Below are 21596 nucleotides of genomic sequence, written 5' to 3' on the forward strand. Positions count from 1 at the left end.
AGTGTATTAAGTAACAAAACGAAGGTGTTTGAATACTTGTTTTTTCCCCCTTATGGTCTGTGTGCGTATGTAAGGTGGCTGCAGCATGTTCGAGCTGGCTGTATGTACCTGCTCTTTGCTCTGGCTGGTTGTTTCTGAACCTGCTTTGGCTGTTCTTTCCTGAACCCCGTACCCAGCATTCTTATCTGCTTGATTCCATTATCACATGGCTGAAGATCCAGAATCACAGCAGAAAGGCAGGAATGTGCCTTATATTGCTTTTTATTCTGTAATTTATAATGATGATGATGATGATTAAGAAGCCTTTGGTATGTGTGACCCTGCCTTTCATGGTTATAGTTACTTTTATGTAATGTGTGCACAATATTATCAAGGAGGAATTTAGACTTTTTGTTCTACATGTGCTGATTACAGTAGTTACATTTCATGTTTTGTTTTATTGGGTGGCACAATTAGCATAATTAGTTTTTCCAATCAGTGAAACATTTATTGACAAATATAATAGTAAGCTTCTCTTATCAAATGTAAAATCCTAAGAATTTTAAGTTATTTATCATTATCTATCAATTCTTTTACTGTCTATTTGCAATAATAAATAGGCGTACTTTCTTCATTATTGTACATTTTATTGTGCTTATAATCACCTATAAAAAACTAACAGTAATAAAAAAACAGCAGCAATCAATCTTCACAGCTTTAATCATTTGATTAAATAAGGTTGAATTTTTAGAATAAACTCTCAATTGACATTTAAGCTAGAGCTTTATTTTATTAATTTCTGCAACTGTTCTTTTTCTGTGACTGAATGATATATAAATCTGTTCACACAGTAACTTGGAAAAATTTTGATGCCATTTAATATTGTGACATAACCTGTCCGCAGTCAAACAAGTTTTACACTGTCGTGGGAAAAGTTTTGTAGTCACATAAAACTTCAGTTGTTTTTCTGAGGTGTTTGTAATGTTCTTAATGTGGAAGGTTGTGTTTGGATGTTAGGTGTGACTGGACTTTCCAGAAAGTTCCACTCTCAATTTATAGGCCCACAGATAATTCTCCCAAAATACTTGTGGGTCATCAGGGTGTTTTTTGGTCAATGTGAGATAATCCTTTCAAATACCTTTTTGTTAGCAGTGTTTTCGCCTCACACCTCTCTACATTATATCATTTTGAACCAGTTCTATACTTCTGGTGTATTATCACAGGCCTTACTTGAGGTCAGCGAGGCCTGCAGGTTTCCTACATTTTTGTCTGTTGGGTTGAGTTTCTTAATAACAGTGGTAGCTCAGTGGGTAGAGAGCTCTGTGCTATCAGTTTAAAAAAAATTGGTTTGAATCCCAGCTCTGCTACGCAGCCACTGTTGGACCATTTGAACATGGTTATTAATCCTCACTGCTCCATGGGCGCTGTACAATTTCTGACCCTGCGCTCAGAACCCAGCTTCCAAACAAGCTTGGATTATGTGGTAAAAGAATTTTCGCCTCGGTGTGTATATATGACAAATAATGCCTTCTATTCCGTTCTGTTCTAATAAGTTGTCAGTGTGCTTTTTGAGGGATTGTGGTCGATGTCAGCTACTTTCTGGAAAATGTACCAGATTTCTGTTTTTCTCATTTGGTGAATGAGAATGTGAATTCCAGGAGTTTCTTATGTGGTTTCCTGAAGTTCCAATGTCCTGACTGTAACTGTTCAATGATTTCTAGGCTGATATATTTCAGTCATTTCTGCCTTGATTTTCTAGCGTTCTGCAAAATTTTAAAACATTTTAGCCGACTTTATTCTGCTGAAAAGGTTCTTTAAGGTTCTGTTTAAGTATTTATTTTGTGTTATAATAATAATATATTTATTTTTATTTATAATGATTATTTATTTTTATCTATAGAGAGTTGGTGTTGGACAGTTAGTTTTGGAAAAACTAAAGGGTGTCCTGAAAAAAAAAAAACACTTTTTCATGGCACCATACTATAAAGTTCTTAGATCTTGGGTGCAGCCAAATTCTACTGGACAGTATCCCAAAACATGTCAAAACTGGCTCAAGTTTAGCTTGCGGAATGACTTAAAGTCCTTACCTTAATGTTATTAAGGCACTCACCAGAGTTGTACCTGAAGTTTGTTCATGGCTATCATTTCCTTGAGGTTGAAAGTGCCATAGGACATTTAACCAATTATGAGTTTATTGGTAAAAATTAATTAATATTTTTATATATACATAAATAATTATGTGTTGAAGTCACTAAGTCACAGAAAATAACAGCTGCTGTATTACTAAATGCATGATGGCATGATATACATGCCCCTAATAGACCATGTAACTACATACATTACTGAATTATTTTTTGCAACTAGTCACATGACAAACCAGGACAGTGGTCAGTTAAATAAGCCTTTTTTAAACAAAAGTATAGTAATACTAATTGTCATAAATTAATAATACTGGCTTAAACTAAATTAATACTGATATTGTAACAAATACGGAATAACTTTAAACTATTAAATAACTACTAAACGTATTACATTTTACATCATTTTTCTTGCACTGTATAGAAGTCTGGTAGAACCACTCAGCTTCTCTCACTATTAAAGTGACATGCTCCAGTAGAGGAAGATACAATTTTATTACCCTTTTACCTACATCAACTTTAGCTTTAACTAAAAATCATTTTAAAATTAACTGACCAAGACATTGATTCCAACTTGGGTCTTGGCAGTGCTGGACAGTGGTTGTTAGCTCATTAGTAAACATACTGGTCTAATAATGAGAAGGTCGCCGGTTTAGGCCCTACTATCACTGTTGGCCCCCTGAGTAAGGTCCATAACCTCTTAGTTACTTGCATGTATTGAGTCACAGTTGTTGGTCACTTTCAATAAAAAGCGCCTAAATGCTGTAAAGCACATTGGACTGCTGTGCAACTCAACTACCCATTTTCGTGTAATGAATGAATTTTATCTTTATTGCCAAACCAATAAAATATATCTGTCTGTTAAATGTGTGAACAAAAGCTTCTTCTTGGTGCATTGGGTTTTAGTTCTTAAAAAGAAAAAATGGGGGAGGGGGTCTAACAAACTTCAGTTTCAGAACATAAGTTATAGAACAGTCTTTTACTTCAGCTGTCTAAACAATACTGACAAGATAGAACAAGCAGTAATAACAAACCAAATTCTTTTCATTCCTCTTGCAACTCATGCATGTCTGTTTCAAAGCATTTATACCAACTGTGTGTCCTGCTACTATAGGAATCACCACATAGACATAGCTGTTGCTCAGAGAGAGTGTATATTCTGTAAATAGCTAAAGTTTATAATAAACGTTTACTTTGTAACTATAGCCAGTATGTCCATCTTTTCTTTACATTACATCTCAACATTACAACTGTTTTATTTCAGGTTTTGCTATTTTTTTCATATGTCCTGTTAATTTGCTCCCCTGCTACTGCACCCAGAAAACATGAGGTTAAGAATTTGCAACTGCATGAATGACAAGCTAAATGAATGCTCTGATCTTATGGAAGTTTTTGTTGTTTCATGTGGTTCTGCCCATCCCTTGGTATCAAGAGGATGAGCTATCAGGTGTATGACAAGCTAATAATTACACCTGCACTATCATTATGTTCATCATCATTAGCTATATTGTTCTCCTTCATCTGTTGGATTTTCTGCAGACTTTTCAGAACCACATGATTATTTGATGATGATGAGGTACAAGTGTGTAAGGTTATGCTTGTGTGTGTTCCAGATGAGCCGGAGACGAGAGATGCTTGGTGGGAGGAGATCCGTCAAGAGATTAAATCTCACGCTAAAGCTCTGGGTTGCCATGCAGTTGTGGGCTACAGCGAATCCACCAGCATCTGGTACTACACAACATTTAATTGTCAGGTTCTGTTCAGTACTTACAAATAGATGTCTCACATAGGGTGCTAATCCAATTATTCATATGGTCATGTAACATCATACTTGGGTTTTCTGAATCTGATTAAGGTCATATTTTGATTGTTAGTAAATAAGATACTCGGATTTCTGCATGCTAGTGAGGTTTCTCTGCTTTTGTATAAGTATAATGTGATTACAGGTATCAGTTTTCTCCAAGTGTGTATGTGTGAGGGAACACATGCCAGCATGGCAGCAAGTTCTAGAAAGTTCTTAGTAGGTCGCAAATAAAGGTATAAAAAAAGTACATAGTAATAAAAAGTAAAAAAAGGACGTTACCACACTGATACACCCACACATACATTTTATCTATCTGTCTGTCTGTCTGTCTGTCTGTCTGTCTATCTATCTATCTATCTGTCTGTCTATCTATCTATCTGTCATACTGCACTAAGTTGGGTTGCCTCAGTCAACTATTTTGAAGCAGAAAAATGCAATGCACCTCATAGGTTTCACTATAAAGATAAGAAAAATAAACATTTATAAACAATACACAGACTTACCCACTAAGTCAGGCTTCTGGAAACCCCATTTCCAGAAAAGTTGGGACATTTTGTAAAATGCAATAAAAATAATTCTGTGATTTGTTAATATAAAAAAGACTTAATGTTTTGGCTGACCAACAATTGGTAATAGGTATGAGAATCATGATTGAGTGTGAAAAATGAACCTCAGTCTGATGAGCTCAGTCTTTTCTAGCAAATTTGGGTCGTGACTCACCACTTTGTGCCAAACTTTGCACAATTGTAAATAGTTTGGTTTGCTTCTATTTTAGCAAAAATTGTAAAAAGCTCCAGAAAGTCTTGGTTTCAAGGCTGGAAACCACTGTTGACCTTCAAGTCATTAGACGGTACCGTATGAGAAACTGCTACATGCTACAAATATGGCCGCATGGACTTGGGAGTTCTTCAAAAAACTGTTATTACTTAACACAGTCTACCGCTGCATCAAGAAATGTGGCCTTAAAGTCTTACTATGCAAAAATTCTGTGTAGACATGCTGCCGGGTTCCTCGGGTGTAAGCTCATCTCAGATAAATCAAAAGACAGCAGAAACGTGTGCTGTGGTCGGATGAGTCCATATTTCAGAAAAAAAAACACAGAAATTGACTTTTTCATGCCTAAGGTAAAAAGGCCATCCAGACTGTTATGACTGGCATGGGTGACTGGCATATGTGTGACTGTACCATTGATGTGAAGGTGCATATTGGGATTTTAAAGAGACATATGCTGCAGTTAAGGCAATGTATTTTTTACAGGAATTCCATGGTAATGTCAGCAAGACAATGCCAGACTTTATTCTGCATGCGCTGCAACAGTGTGGCTTCATAGACAAGGAGTATGTCCGCTTGACTGGCCTGGCTGCAGTCAAAATCTGTCTTATATTGAAAATATTGTGGCGCATCAGTGAATTAAGAAAGTTTAGTAATAATATTTAAAATATAGCATTGTTAACAGGTTTTGATGCACATGGCTGTGTGTTTGTGTATTTGCAGTGAGGAAGTGTGTATCCTGTCAGCGTCAGGCACTGCAGCAATCCTCAGCTCCCGCTTCATGCAGGATGGCGCGCTGGACACGGATCACAGGTTGTCACGGCATCACGTTCCTGTCTTTACCGCAGGGCCAGAGAAGGGCGAGGGTGAGATGGGTAGTTCAGCATCATTAGGGTAGGTTAATTACATTCCCCAATGCCTAAGGATTCCTAACCTCACTAAAACATTACTAATCCGACTGGTGTGTGTGAAGGTTTGTGGGGGACGGGATTTACAGTCACTAACACATGTAAGATCTTGAGAATTAATAGTGTATATATGTGTGTGCTTGCAAGTAAATAAAATCTATACTTCATGTTAGCTGTGTAGGTACTAAGCTGTGCTATTTGTGTAATTTTAGTGTAACTATATTCAGTCTTTAAAAGTAGCAACTAAATGTAAAGTTTTGCTTCTGAGAAAGAGCAAGTTCTCCTAGGATACTTTGCATTCTGTCATTTTAAACAGTGGCATATATTTACCGTACATGCCTGTGTGTGTTTTTAGGTTTGAAGACCTGGTTCCTCCTGCATGTGGGTTTTGTCACATCCCATACGACGAGTTAAACATGCCATTTCCCGCTCAGCTCACTTACTGCCACTGCTGTCGCCGCAATAAAGTCCCTGATGTGCTCTTTACCACTATAGATGTGCCATCTGAAGCTCATGTCACGGGCAAGGGCTGCCTCATACAGGCCAGGTACAGCCTACATACTCTTTTTTTATATAGACACACTTGGGTCAAAGGTTTACTGCCAGCCTTGTTATGCACGAAGTGCGGTCCACATTAAACAAGTAAGGTCATAGTTTGACGAGTTTAATATGCAGGATCTTTATTAGCCTGCACAGAGCCTGACCTCAACCATAGTGAAGTCCTTGGGAATGAACTGGAAGGCCTGTTGCAGGGATTTGATAATGGTTAAATTGTTATGGTCAGAGTATCTCCAAAACAGCAAGGGGAGAGACCAACAGAAGGACAGAAGGAAAACTGCAGATCATTTTAACACTTGTGATGAGGTGAATGTGTCACAACACACGGTATCAGATAAAACAGGACTTCACTAGTTGTCTTGCAGAGCCCATGTCTGGGTCAGAGCTGTTTTGACACCGTATTGGCAGGTAGTCCTAATGTTTTGGCTCATCAGTGTGCACACACATACTTTAGGGATGGTGTATGATATTGGCTTTATTGTTCATGTCTCCTCAGGCTGTGTCGGACTAAAAAGAAGGCTCAGGGGGAGGGCAATGCCACAGCCATCAGTAACATGCTGCCCTTTTTAGAGTACGAGCTGCACACCCAGCTGATGAACAAGCTGAAGCTGCGCAGCATGAATGCTCTGTTTGGTCTGCGCATTCAGATCAGTGTGGGGGAGAACATGCTGCTGGGTCTGGCTGTAAGTACTGACACTTTCGATGGCAGAACTTGCAAATTGTTTTATTGGTTTTTTTTTTGGTTTTGTGTTAATTCTGTAACAGATATGATCTCCTGTTTAGACAGATTTAGTTTTTACTGTTGTTTTTCTGGGTGCTTGGGTGGTGCAGTGTTAAATTACGCCTGCCCACTATTTCTGGGATCCAGAGTTTGAATCCCCAGCAGTGCTATCGGCCATTCAGGTGTCACATGAAGCTTATCGTGGATCTCAGTGTGCGATACCACTCTCTGTGGGAACCCAAAACTGGCAGAAAATAAGAAGCAGCCACAGATTGGATGCATCTGTAAGGGGGCGTGTGGTGATCTGGCTCTCTTTAATCAGATAAAGGGTTGTACTAGCTGCAACAAAGTCACAGTTAGGAATTGTAAAATCAAGAAAAAATAAGGATAGTTTGACAGCTCCCGTTACACTTTACATGGAACACTCGTCTCATGCCAGGACTGGAAAGTAAAAACGTCACAGTATACTGAAAAAGGTTAAATGCTTAAATGTAATCCAAAAACAATCAAAAGCAGGTCTTCCACGAATCAGAATCTGCATAAACATGGGTGGCCATGTCTACAGTTAAGTAAGCTTTACATCACCGTGAGTCTAGATGCTGCCTTGCAAAAAATAAGCTTCTTTGACTTGAGCTGCTGTTTCTATAAACACTTCCAAATATTTTTCACCCTCATCCATCACTCGCAATGCCTTAAGGATTTGTAAACTTTGCAATTGTTTCTTGATGCTTCAGAGTTCATGTGTATGTTCTTTGGTTTTGTGTGTGTTGTAGTCAGCAACAGGTGTGTATCTGACAGCTTTACCGAGTCCAGGAGGGATCCATATTGCAGGAAAGACCCCAAGTGACATCTCATACGAACAACACATTCTAAACATGCAGAAGAAAATTAACGACACCATTGCCAAAAACAAAGAACTCTATGAGATAAACCCCCCTGTAAGCACACACACACAAACACTGTTTCACACACACAATAACACTTCAAGTGACTTCAGTTGGGTACAGTTTGAATGTATGTTTTTTGCTTAATAAATAAAGCTGGATATTCATGTGTTAAAGAGATGATGAAGTGTTGTGAAGTTCTAAATAAGTCTAGTTCCACAGGGATGGTTCAGATATTAAACGGCAGTCCGGTTTGGTTTTCTGTTGCCATATCAGACGAGCACTCTTAGCTCTTTCTGGGAACTTATCCAGTGCCACCACATTTTTGGGCATCATGACAGAACAACCTTGGAAGATCTAATTGCTATAGTAGTGGCAGAAAGTATCTGTTTTCAGAGCGGACCCTGCCCATAAGTCCATGTAGTGTGCGGAATGTGCCAGTTGGTGGGGTTGGGGTGCCACACTTGCATTGCTAGCACTGGCTTTGTGTTTCCCTATTTTTTAAGTTTTTGTCCAAGAACTGAGTTGTTGCAGAGGGCCGGAGCAGTTTGTCATATTGTGACAACCAGTTCTGGCCAGACGTTTGACAGACACAGTTGGTCCTGTCTGCCGCAGCATTCTGCTATCCCTATCGCTGGCTAAGGTGTTGGCCATTTGTTACTGCACACAAGTTGGAGGGGGTGTAATACGGTCTGCAGCTAGAGTGGGATTGTGCAAGCGACATAGAAGGGGCTTTGAGGCAGCTGTGGTGAGTACCAACTGACGGCGGTGTTAGGTGGGACAAGCCAAGCCCACCAAATAGTGTTGGGTTTGGTACAGGCCAACAAAAGGGCTGTTGTGGTTCAGTTCAGGTATTTCAGTTCAGTACTAGTGGTCACAGTGCCTTTTCTAACATCCGTCCACTTTTAAACCTCCTACAATGGGCAACACAGGCAACAGCAGGAAATTGAAGAAATTGAAGATGGTCATTTAGTTTGCTGAATCCCACTCCAAACATCATGTAAATGGCCAGGTGCGTGTGTATTCTGGGGAACACATGGCACCAGGATTCACTGTAAGATGATCCCAATCGAAACATAGTTGAAGGACATGCTGGTAACAACCAGGTACCACCAGACTCGCTTTGATGTTTTGACCGTGTGTGGTCCTAATGTTGTGGTTCATCAGCGTCTGCTTATCAACTATTTTGGTGAATAAAAGTTTTGTATTATATCACTCGACCCAGCCTTTTCCAACTGGCCAGTTTTCTCTGTGTTTTGAAAAACATTTATGTAGGAACTGGTTGAGGAGGTCATTGGCTCGCCCATCCCAGAGCCTCGGCAGCGGTCTCGCCTCTTCCGCTCCCACTCGGAAAGCTCAGACGAAGTGTCAGAGTTGGACCTGTCTCATGGGAAGAAGGATGCTTTTGTTCTAGAGGTAAGATGGACAGAAATTTCATTGATTTCTAGATACTTATATGTACTAGGTTTAGGTGTGTGGAATAATTGGTAGCAATTTCTTGCTCTTTAAGATTGACGACACAGATACTTTTGAAGACATTCATTCTCTTCTTACTGATGCACCAACACCTTCAGGTATTCATTTCTTCTTTCAGTTCTTCTTCTCAGTATTTGATGTTTGAATGAATGTTGATATTTGTCTGACTTTTCTTCAGGCTTCTACAGCTGCAATACTGAAATCATGCCAGGGATTCAAAACTGGACTTCAGGTTTACAGGTACTGCTGCACTGCTAAACATATTTTATTGGTTAAGACCTAGATTGCTGATAAAGTAGTTTTTAGAGAACGTTATATGGCCAAAAGAATATGAACACCTTTTCTTTCTTTTTTTTTTTCTATAAATTTTTCCCCCTTTTTTTCCCCCAATTTTCTCCCCTAATCTAGTCGTGTCCAATTACCCTGAATGCGTCCTCTATACTGATTCGATCTTTCACCGCTGACTGAGGACGCCACTCAACTGACATACACCCCCTCCGGCACGTACAGTCAGTACAGACTGCATTTTTTACCTGCACGAGTCGAGTTCATACACCGACGGGCACTGTGTACGGAGGGCCACACCCCCATCAGCATTATTCCTCAGCCCTGTGCAGGCGCCATCAGTCAGCCAGCAGGGGCCGCAGACGCACCAGTTATGAGGACCTATGATTTTTTTTTTTACCCCTAACCCTATGAACAACAGCCAGTCATTGTTCATACTGCCGCCCAGCCTAGTCGGAAAGCTGAGATTCGATACGATGTATTCAAAACCCCAACTCTGGTGTGCTAGCGTACTTTTACCGCTGTGCCACCTGAGCGGCTATGAACACCTTTTCTAATAATTGGGTTCAGATGTTTCAGCCACACTCATTAATAATTAATAACACTTTGCCTAGATTTGCCAATCTAGTCAATCCTCTGCCTCTTTCACAACCCTCGGTCTAATCAAGGAGAGCCGGCTCACTATATAGCCCCTCCGACATATGTCCAATTTGTGGCCACTTCTTATCACTTGTCAGTGTTTCGGTTCCCACACAGAACCGTACGGTGTACAAAGAGCCACAATTTGCTTCATGTAACTTCTGGGCCAGTCCCTGAGATTGCATATCGCAGCAGTGGCAGAAATACGCCCATTCAACCTCCCCTGTGTCAAACATGATGAATTGTGTTTGTGTGGATGCCTGGCCAGTTTGGTGGCTGATATACGAATTTGCAAGGTCAAACAGTCTGGTGTGGTTTACTAGAGCTAGACTGTTGTGTCACCTGAGCACTTGATATGTATTTCTATGTATATCATTAACCTTATGTAAAATAAGTTTTAGCTAAGTGCTTTTATCTCACTTTCAATGATTTTAAAAGTCTTTTTTCCTTTATCCTGCAGATGTTCACCTCTGTGAGGGTCTTTCGCCTCAGCAATATAAATCAAACCAACCAAGGCTTGAATAAGATCTTCAACGAACTCTGTGAGAACCTGCTTAAGGTGAGACCATACAGCCTCATCTCATTTTTGCTCATACCACGATTGCAAAACTAGGGATCATGAGCTTGTTTAGATTGTAGTTTGACCCATTTTATGATGTGTGTTTCATCTGTTTGCATGTCTTCTGTGTAGAGTCTGTATTTTAAACTACGCTCCATGGTACCCTGCTGCCTCTGCCATGTAAACTTCACTGTTGCAGTTCCTGAGGATGAACTCATACAGGTAAGAACACACAGTCAGTCAGCTGAGCTTCACAGTTCCATGAGCTTAGTGGCCGTCATGCAAGAAAGAAACTCTAGATTCTAGAATCACCAGCTTAAAGCTTGAAAAACTAATTTGTTGAGAATTTTGTGGTCAAAGGAAATATGTTTGAAAAGGTGATGCAATTGAACCCAACAACACTGTACCTACTGTCAAGCATGGTGTTGTTCCAGAATTGTTTTGCTGTGTGAGACAGTATCAATATTTGATGGTTAACCTTAGCAGTTCAACAGATTTTATCACAAACATACAGTGTATCACAAAAGTGAGTACACCCCTCACATTTCTGCAAATATTTTATTATATCTTTTCATGGGACAACACTATAGAAATAAAACTTGGATATAACTTAGAGTAGTCAGTGTACAACTTGTATAGCAGTGTAGATTTACTGTCTTCTGAAAATAACTCCACACACAGCCATTAATGTCTAAATGGCTGGCAACATAAGTGAGTACACCCCACAGTGAACATGTCCAAATTGTGCCCAAAGTGTCAATAATTTGTGTGACCACCATTATTATCCAGCACTGCCTTAACCCTCCTGGGCATGGAATTCACCAGAGCTGCACAGGTTGCTACTGGAATCCTCTTCCACTCCTCCATGATGACATCACGGAGCTGGTGGATGTTAGACACCTTGAACTCCTCCACCTTCCACTTGAGGATGCGCCACAGGTGCTCAATTGGGTTTAGTCCATCACCTTTACCTTCAGCTTCCTCAGCAAGGCAGTTGTCATCTTGGAGGTTGTGTTTGGGGTCGTTATCCTGTTGGAAAACTGCCATGAGGCCCAGTTTTCGAAGGGAGGGGATCATGCTCTGTTTCAGAATGTCACAGTACATGCTGGAATTCATGCTTCCCTCAAGGAACTGCAGCTCCCCAGTGCCGGCAACACTCATGCAGCCCAAGACCATGATGCTACCACCACCATGCTTGACTGTAGGCAAGATACAGTTGTCTTGGTACTTCTCACCAGGGCACCGCCACACATGCTGGACACCATCTGAGCCAAACAAGTTTATCTTGGTCTCGTCAGACCACAGGGCATTCCAGTAATCCATGTTCTTGGACTGCTTGTTTTCAGCAAACTGTTTGCTGGCTTTCTTGTGCGTCAGCTTCCTTCTGGGATGACGACCATGCAGACCGAGTTGATGCAGTGTGCGGTGTATGGTCTGAGCACTGACAGGCTGACCTCCCACGTCTTCAACCTCTGCAGCCATGCTGGCAGCACTCATGTGTCTATTTTTTAAAGCCAACCTCTGGATATGACGCCGAACACGTGGACTCAACTTCTTTGGTCGACCCTGGCGAAGCCTGTTCCGAGTGGAACCTGTCCTGGAAAACCGCTGTATGACCTTGGCCACCATGCTGTAGCTCAGTTTCAGGGTGTTAGCAATCTTCTTATAGCCCAGGCCATCTTTGTGGAAAGCAACAATTCTATTTCTCACATACTCAGAGAGTTCTTTGCCATGAGGTGCCATGTTGAATATCCAGTGGCCAGTATGAGAGAATTGTACCCAAAACACCAAATTTAACAGCCCTGCTCCCCATTTACACCTGGAACCTTGACACATGACACCAGGGAGGGACAACGACACATTTGGGCACAATTTGGATATGTTCACTGTGGGGTGTACTCACTTATGTTGCCAGCTATTTAGACATTAATGGCTGTGTGTTGAGTTATTTTCAGAAGACAGTAAATCTACACTGCTATACAAGCTGTACACTGACTACTCTAAGTTATAAGATATAATGAAATATTTGCAGAAATGTGAGGGGTGTACTCACTTTTGTGATACACTGTACACTCATTCCTCGGTTTATGCCTGCAACATTTTCCAAAAAAATTGGGATGGGGCAGTGTAAAACTGAAGGGCTTGTGGATTGGTCAAAAACACCTTCCACAGATAAACAGCTAACAGGTGATTCTGATATAATTGTGTGAAAAGGAGCATTAACAAAAGAATCAGAATCAGACAACAGCGACCATGGACAGTTGAGCAGTTCAAGTCTTGTGTACTGCAAGAATGGGCAAAACTGCAACAATTAAGGTCTTCAATTCCCAAACGATTAAAAAATATAATTATAAGACAACACTAGAAATCTAGAAATGTTTTTTGTCTGTTAAATAAAGGTTTGAGTGAATTAACAAATTGCAAATTTCAGTTTGTCCTAATTTTTTTGGAAATGGGGTTTGTAAACAGTATAGTGTTAATGTGCCTTGACTTGACCATATTTTCCAAGCAAAAAATAAATAAATATGCAAAAGGAGACTTCTGATCTACATTGCATACGATGTATTAATACCATAAACTTATTAAACTTCGTGTTATATCAATGTTTAATACTGCAAGCTGCCTACATGACTAATGTTAGCTTATGCTTTATATAATGTCAAGGAAATCTTAAAATTATTAATTTATTTAATTTATCGTGGTCAAAGTCACTGTTGGTCCGGTTTCCTCTGAATCACTGGGCACAATGTAGTAAAACATCCCAGATGGAACACGAATCCTGCCCCCTTAGACATAGCCAATTGTCTGTATATTGACACCCTACTTTTCAATACATTTGAAATCTGGATCCCAGTGGTAGTGGGCTAGCATGATTTTAAACATTTTAATTATAGCAATACAACCCCTGGCAAAAATTATGGAATCACCACTCTTGGAAGATGTTCTGTCAATTGTTTAATTTTGTAGAAAAAAAATAAATCACAGACATGCCACAAAACTATCATTTTTCAAAATGTCAACCTTCTGGCATTAAGAAACAATAAAAAAAAGAAACAAATATAATAGTTGTGGTCAGTCACAATTGCTTTTTTTAGATCAAGTAGAGGAAAAAAATATGGAATCACTCAAATCTGAGGAAAAAATTATGGAATCACTCTGTAATTTGCAGTTTAAAAACAAAACATCTGCAGCAGATTAGATTTGCTAATTATTCTTCAGTTTAAAAAGAGTGCTCACACCCCGGAGAGCTGTTGCACAAAGCAGATTGTCATGAATCATGGTTCCAACACAAGATATGTCAGTTGAAACAAATGAGAGGATTATAAAACTCCTTCAAGAAGATAAATCATTGTGGAATGTCGCAAAAGATGTTGGTTGTTCCCAGTAAGCTGTGTTTAAAATCTGGACCAAGTACAAACAAAATGGGAAGGTTGTAAAAGGGAAGCATACTGGTAGACCAAGTAAGACATCAAAGCATCAAGATAGAAAACTTAAAGCAATATGTCTTGAAAACAGAAAATGCACAACAAAACAAATGAGAAACAAGTGGCCGGAAAGTGGAGTCAATGTCTGTGACTGAACTGTAAGAAATCACCTAAAAGAAATGGGATTTACATACAGAAAAGCCAAACAAAAGCCATCATTAACACCTAAAAAGAAAAGAACAAGGTTAAAGTAGGCTAAAGAAAAGCAATCGTGGACTGTGGGTGACTGGATAAAAGTGATCTTCAGTGATGAATCGCGAATCTGCATTGGGCAAGGTGATGATGCTGGAACTTTTGTTTGGTGTCTGTCCAATGAAATTTATGAAGATAACTGCCTAAAGAAAACATGTTAATTTCCACAGTTGTTGATGATATGGGCCTGCATGTCGGGTAAAGGCACAGGGGAGATGGTCTTCAATAAATGCCAAAGTCCACATTGAAATTTTGGACGCTTTTCTTATTCCATCAGTTGAAAGGATGTTTGGTGATGATGACTTCATTTTACAAGATGATAATGCATCTTGCCATAGGGCAAAGGACGTGAAAACTTTCCTTCAAGAAAACATATAATGTCAATGGCATGGCCTGCAAATAGTCCGGATCTCAATCCATTTGAAAATCTCTGGTGGAAATTGAAGAAAATGGTCAATGACAAGGTTCCAACCTGCAAAGCTGATCTGGCAACAGCAATAAGAGACAGTTGAAGGCAGATTGATGAAGAATACTGTTTGTCATTAGTTAACTCCATGCCTCAGAGAGTTTAAACCATTATAAAAGCCAGAGGTGGTGCAACAAAGTAATAATGGTGCAGTGTTTTCTAATGATTCCATAATTTTTTCCTCAGATTTGAGTGATTCCATATTTTTTTCCTCTACTTGATCTAAAAAAAAAGCAATTGTGACTGACCACAACTATTATATTTGTTTCTTTTTTTATTGTTTCTTAATGCCAGAGGGTTGACAGTTTGAGAAATGATAGTTTTGTGGCATGTCTGTGATTTATTTTTTTTCTACAAAATTAAACAATTGAAAGAACATCTTCCAAGAGTGGTGATTCCATAATTTTAGCCAGGGGTTGTACTATATTCAGTCAAGACTTTCATCTTTGTTGTAGCTAAAAAGCTGATGAGGTAAATACTTTCATTACTTGGCTCAGAAGAAGAACCTGTTAACTGTCATTTCTGATTCTAGCGAACAATTCTGTGTGTTCTGTTTAATAGGTGGCAGTGACAGCAGTGGCCATGACTTTTGATAATGATCAGGTGCTGGAGAACGGCAAACATAGTGGGGACAAAACACTTACCAAAGGTGTGTTTGTGTGTGTTTCTTTGACAGTTTTGTGATGCTAGTAACATTAACACAGTAAGTTTAACATTAACAGGCTGGTGTGGCGACTCTTAACCTGCGGTCTGCATTTTTGTACTTTGCGCCTGTTATGACTGTAAATTCAGGTACACAGCTTGTGAGACTTGTGAGTTAAAACAGGCACAAAGCTCAAGCCAAAATTCAAATAGGTTTTATGAATGGGTGAGATTAGTATACTTTAATGGCCTTCCTAGTCACAGGATCCAAATCCAACATATCACCAGGAATGTGGTAAAGCATGATATTTGCAACATAAATGTGCAGCTGATAAATGTAATGCAATTAGGTGATGAAAATATGTCAACATCGACATAAATTAAAAAAAAAAAATTAATAAATAAAAATAGGAATCATACCTAGTGTATGGTGTTTCTAATAAAGTGGCTAGTGGTTGTATAGTATACTGTAAAAACATTCATTTTTATTTTATGAAAAGCAACTATAAAAATTTTTGTTTTACCTAACTACACACCTTTATTTTCCCATTTTTAATTACCTACAAAAAGTACAATTAGTCTATTTGGTCAAAAGTATGAAGACACCTGACAATAAGCTTTTTGGACATTTCATTAAGTCATGGCCATTAATAAAAACCTTTCCCTACACTTTAGCAGCTATGACAGGCTGAACTCTTCTGGAAGGCTTTCCACAAGCAGGTGTCTGTGGGAATTTGTGCCTATTCATTTGAAACAGCATTTGTATGGTCAGGTACTGTTGTTAAATGAGAAGGCCTGGCTTGGAATTGACATTCCAAGTCATCCTAAACTAAACACCTGAAACACCTGAATTTATCAGGTCATTTGGTGTAAATATTAAAGTGTTGCAGTTAAGTTTGAATATTACATTATTATGGTGAATTGATTTAATGAATTCAATAATAGCATTAGTATTAAACTTGGTGTTTGCCAGTGCATTAATAATATAGAATCTTTGAATGTTGTAGTTAACCGAGGTCTAATAGTGACAGGTCTGCCCTAAATTCATGTATACCCAAGCTAATCTGACCCCTTGAACCTGCACGTCTTCCCTAGCAGTTACGGAAAATGAAGAGCAGCTTCAGTTCCCTCTAGAGCTTACCGCTGATTCCTCCTCCAACCCTCTCTCCTTTTGCAAAGGTAAACCTTCACCTGTAATCCTTTCCCTTTGGTCCCTTGTTTACACAGGCGAGCCCTGTAGTATGCTCACTAAACTGCTAGTTTTAACTATCAGATTTATCTGGCTGAACATAATGTGTAATAATTTGTTGTCTTAGGTTTGTCTGATGTTTCAGGTCCTCTACCGAGTGCTCGAGGTGAGTCCTTGTTTAGTTAAATGGCTTTTTTTTTCTGGTGGCAGGGTGTTTTTTTTTTTTTTTTTTCTGCTCCTTTTGTGTAAGACAGTTTGCAGTTCGGCAACATGCACTCCAGCATCATCCATTTTACTCTTTTTTCTGTTCTTCTGTTCTTTTTTTCTCTTCTCTCTGTATCCCTCCATTCTGTGTTTTTGTCCGTCTGTGTGTTTTCATGTGCTGGCATGCGCTTGTCCGTGGTTGTGTGTTTCTGTGTGTGTGTGCGTGTGCGATCGTGTGTGTGTGTGCCCAGCTCCCTCAGTTGATTACAGTTCCTTCACAGACAGATGCAGCTCCTGGATAGAGCACATTAGAATGAAAGCTCACACCATTAGACGTGGATCAGTTAAAACAAGTAGGAGAACACCACTCATACACATATGTACATACACACACATACACACACACACACACACACACACACACACACACTGAATTGTGCAAATCAAACCAAAGTGACTGACTGAGTGTTAATGCTGAGGCCTGCGACCTAGCACAAGCAATAATGAGCACCTTTCACATTTATCCTGGGTCTTAACCAGTGATTTACAGGGTTGTGAAAGTTGATTGGTAAATTGCTAAATGAAACTGGCATGTGTGAACGCAACAAAGTGTGGTAATACTGGCAAAGCTAACCCAATTTTAAATGTGAAAGGGGCTTTATTGTGTTAAGTGGGATTTGAGGTAGTGGTGGTGGGTTTGAATGACTTTTAAGCATGACAGCCGTTTTGAGCATGTGCTCTGTCATGAGCCTTGTGTATCATAACCAGTTACTTAAACTGCTGTAAGTCATTTTTAAGAACACTTTTACAGGACTTAAATCATTATAGCTACCAATAAATAATTAAATTTGCTTGTTCTGTTTTTGGAAATCACCAGCTAAAGGTTTTGAATTCATACATAGTAGTAGGAAAAGCATGTTTAAGCATACAAAATACATTCCCAAATCCAAAAAAGAGCATTAGAAAAAATGTAAACCACAGCAGTAGGTGCTGCATGTACCTAATTTAGTAGATGATGTAGAGGGGATTAAGGCACCACCAAAATTTTACTAACTGGAAAATCAGGCTTATATTTTGTGTTTTGCAATGGGTAGAAATCTGAAAACAATATTGCCTACAGCGCTTACAGCAGTTTTAATAAAGCACTAAATGATGTTTTGCTATAGCAACTGTTAATCTGTGACGTTTGTTGATTATGATGCAGTTATGATGTGTGGAGTGGTCCTCTGTATGCTGAAAAGGCATGTGACAATCATCAGATATATTGAACATGCACAATATTAGACACTTAAGATACATTTTAGTACTGCATGTTTTAATACCAGTATTATAACAATATTAGAAATGATAAACATCAATCAGTTATTGAGAGATGACCACGACAGATGGGGGTACTTCCAACCAAAAATATTAAGCCGACAGAGTCCTGTAATCAAACTTGTGCCGGTCCCAAACCATTCATTAAGTAAAAGTACAAGTACAAAGCCTTATTTTATTTGGACTTAATGGTTAACCATTGACTAATGCCAGTCTAATGTGACTAATGCCATACTTAAAAGCTTTTAATTATAATCTCAAAGATTATTTTAAGATTATCCTCTTCCTCTAGAATAGGATTCAAACATGTTAGAGCCACAATCTCCACCTGTAGACATATTTCTCTAATCAGATAGTACCTCACAGAGTCATAACACCTAGCTCTAATCACAGCCATGGACAAAGAAGAAAAACAGATGAAGCTGTGTCCTAGCTGCTACAAGCAACCATGAAATATGTTTGGATCACTGTCAAGTTTTACCTAAAAATAAGAACATTACCAAGACTTGGTAGCAAGACCTGTTTTCACTTGGAACACATTTTTGCACTTACCAGCCTGGGTAGTTACTCCTACCATTATTGGATCATATCTTATTTCAAAGTGCTACAAAATCAGACAAGCAAATACATATGTTTCTGAAGACAAACATGAATTATTCATTATGAAAGACATTATAAAAGACAAAGGATGCCGCTCAGGTGGTGCAGTGGTAAAATATGCTAGCACACCAGAGCTGGGATTTCAAATACATTGTATCGAACTCAGCTCTGCCATCCAGCTGGGCTGGGTGGCTATATGAACAACGTTTGGCTGCTGTTCATCCAGGGAAGGGAGCCGGATAGGGACCTCATAACTGATGCAATTACGACCTCTGCTGGCTGATTGATGCCGTCAGTTGGAGTGTGATGGCGTTTGTCAGTTCGCTCTCCATAATCGGGACGGGGGTCAGCACCAGTAGAGAGGAAGCATAACGCAGTTGGGTAAAAATTGGACGTGCTAAAAATCGGGAGTAAAAGGGAGAAAATGCATAAAAAAAGGATACAGCATATGAATAATTACAATTGACATAGCAACATTTACTATTCCTTGCCAAATTTAGTTTGCATTTTGTAAGTTTTCTGTTCCATTATTATGTTTTTATTATTAATAATTATTATCACCTAGGTCTTATTCTACTGTCATGGCCTTGGCCAGTGGATGCATAACTAATTAAATGGGTGTAAAGAATAAAAACCCCAATTAGGTTTTGTAAACCTCAATGTACACTGAAAGTTTAAATAAGAGTTCTCTGGAAATGTAGGCCATAGGTTACTAATAAAAACACTAAAAATTAAGTAATTGATAGAATTGATTGACACACTTTGCTTTATAAATTGAACTGCACACTCACTTTGCATCAAACATTTTTAATTTTTTTTTAATTTTGTTATTTATTTTTGTTGGAAGTATACCACCAGGTTAATGCTCACTGGCAGTTGTATCAACCAAACATGCATGCTAGAAGAAATGCTTACTTTTTCATATGCTTTTACCATTTGCAATGCAACACATTGCATTACTGTGTGTGCATTTGGTGCATGACAACCATCACTGCATCACTCAGCTTCCTTATCAGAAACACACATACACAAACAGATGCAACTGCACAAACTTACACACATCCACTCCCTTTGCCAGATCTGTCTTGTGTTTGTCCTGTCATATTTGTGCCCTTGTCAGATGTGGCACCTCTGAGAGCCATGTCCGATATCTACAGTACATTCCTTCCCCCTCTCTTCTTCTTTCTCCTCCTCTTCCTTTCTTTATTTTCCCTCCATCCTCAGTGTCATCTATGGAGAAAGCCAGTCCGTTGACAGAAGGACGATCTCGTTTGAGGTCGACCCGTTCCTATCCAGGTGGGTCTGTGCCTGTGGTCAAGATGACCCCACTCTCTTTTATTCCTGGAACAAAAATAATCAAGTACCTCGGCATCATCAACATGTTCTTCATCAGAGAGACCACGTCACTGCGAGAGGTAATGCCGATCTTGCATGTTACGTATTAAAACAGGACTTTTGATTATAAATACATTTAAAAATCGCTGGATCAGTGTTATTATTACACAAAAATGTAACATTTTAGAATTATTAAAATTAAGTCATTCAATTTTTTTTAACATGACACCGCTTAAGTGAATGACTTTGGAACTGATTATGGTGGTGGATTTTAATGGAATCTTTTTATTAATAATAAATCTTAGCTTTTAACAGTATTAAGAATATTTATGACTGTAGATGCATAAAGATGTAGATGCATAAAGGACCTTGAGATGTTTAGGGGTTTGATGGCAAATGAGTTCACATAAGTGTCTGTTTTAGGGATAAGCCAGCTGCATAGGGCCCGTGGAAAAAATTATGCCCTCTAATGCTCATGATGTAACTAATCTATATTATAATTCTATATTTGAAACAATAACAAACGCAAATAGTATGCATGTTTTAGTTTTTTGTGAAGGCATTAGGAGACTTTTGACACCTTAGGGTTTAACATGATTACAATTTGTAATCCTGTAATTACACATTGTATTTAGAAAAGAATTCTTTATTTATTAATGCATTTTTTTTACCTGACAGACTACTAAACAGTGTGTCTAGTACTTCAGTCTAATTATAATGAGATACACCCATCAGCCACAACAATATAACCACTGACAGGTAAAGTGCATAAGAGATTATCTCATCACAATGTCAGCAATCAATAGATATGATATATTACATAGCAAGTAAACAATTCTTGAAGTTAGGGTCTTGGAAGCAGGGAAAATGGATAAACATCAATGGATATAGATGTCTGGGTCATGGGGGGTTCCCAGCATGCAGTGGTTAGTATGTATCAAAATTGGTCCAAGGTAGGACGACCGGTGAAATGGTGACAAGGTCATGGGCGTCTAAGGCTTTAGGAGAGGCATGAATTAGGAAAGGCATGAATTAGGAAAGGCATGAATTAGGAAAGGCATTCCAGAAAGGCATTCCAGTTATCCCTGTTAAATAAAGTGACACTAGCCTATTGTAGCCGTCTATGAGCTCATGTATTAAGCATTGGGCTGAAGCTGCTCTTGTTCAGGCACTTTTAGCTTAAGAATTTACATATTTAATTAAACGACAGTTTTTTTATGTTTAGTGAAACATTGGCAGTAATGGTCATTTTTTGATGAACAAAACTATATTGCATATATCATTTTTGTTAGGAGGGTGGTGTGAGCGGGTTCCTGCATTCATTCATAGCTGAGGTGTTTGCAATGGTACGAGCCCACGTAGCTGCTCTCGGTGGAAATGCTGTCGTCTCCTACAGCATGAAGGAGTGTGTGTTTATGGAGAATCCCAACAAGAATCAGGTTAG

The 21596-nt window shown here is 39.0% G+C and overlaps 1 protein-coding gene across 5 annotated transcripts in view; it reads left to right on the plus strand.

Annotated features, from left to right (window-relative positions):
• Nucleotides 1–21596, plus strand: part of c2cd5 (C2 calcium dependent domain containing 5) — a 50554-nt gene that overhangs the window by 27366 nt on the left and 1592 nt on the right. For 2 of the 5 annotated variants that reach the window (XM_063005228.1, XM_063005229.1), the window contains exons 11-26: nt 3731–3845; nt 5416–5586; nt 5956–6147; nt 6655–6841; nt 7653–7817; nt 9039–9179; nt 9274–9337; nt 9418–9479; nt 10624–10722; nt 10855–10944; nt 15427–15514; nt 16603–16686; nt 16824–16862; nt 17152–17253; nt 20042–20232; nt 21445–21591. In XM_063005228.1, the coding sequence (XP_062861298.1) occupies nt 3731–3845; nt 5416–5586; nt 5956–6147; nt 6655–6841; nt 7653–7817; nt 9039–9179; nt 9274–9337; nt 9418–9479; nt 10624–10722; nt 10855–10944; nt 15427–15514; nt 16603–16686; nt 16824–16862; nt 17152–17253; nt 20042–20232; nt 21445–21591 (1937 nt within the window). The remainder of the gene's footprint in view (nt 1–3730; nt 3846–5415; nt 5587–5955; nt 6148–6654; nt 6842–7652; nt 7818–9038; nt 9180–9273; nt 9338–9417; nt 9480–10623; nt 10723–10854; nt 10945–15426; nt 15515–16602; nt 16687–16823; nt 16863–17151; nt 17254–20041; nt 20233–21444; nt 21592–21596) is intronic. The other 3 variants (XM_063005230.1, XM_063005231.1, XM_063005233.1) reach the window with 3 other exon arrangements.

Source organism: Trichomycterus rosablanca, chromosome 11, assembly GCF_030014385.1.
Source record: "Trichomycterus rosablanca isolate fTriRos1 chromosome 11, fTriRos1.hap1, whole genome shotgun sequence".
In the NCBI taxonomy this organism is placed as follows: Eukaryota; Metazoa; Chordata; class Actinopteri; order Siluriformes; family Trichomycteridae; genus Trichomycterus; species Trichomycterus rosablanca.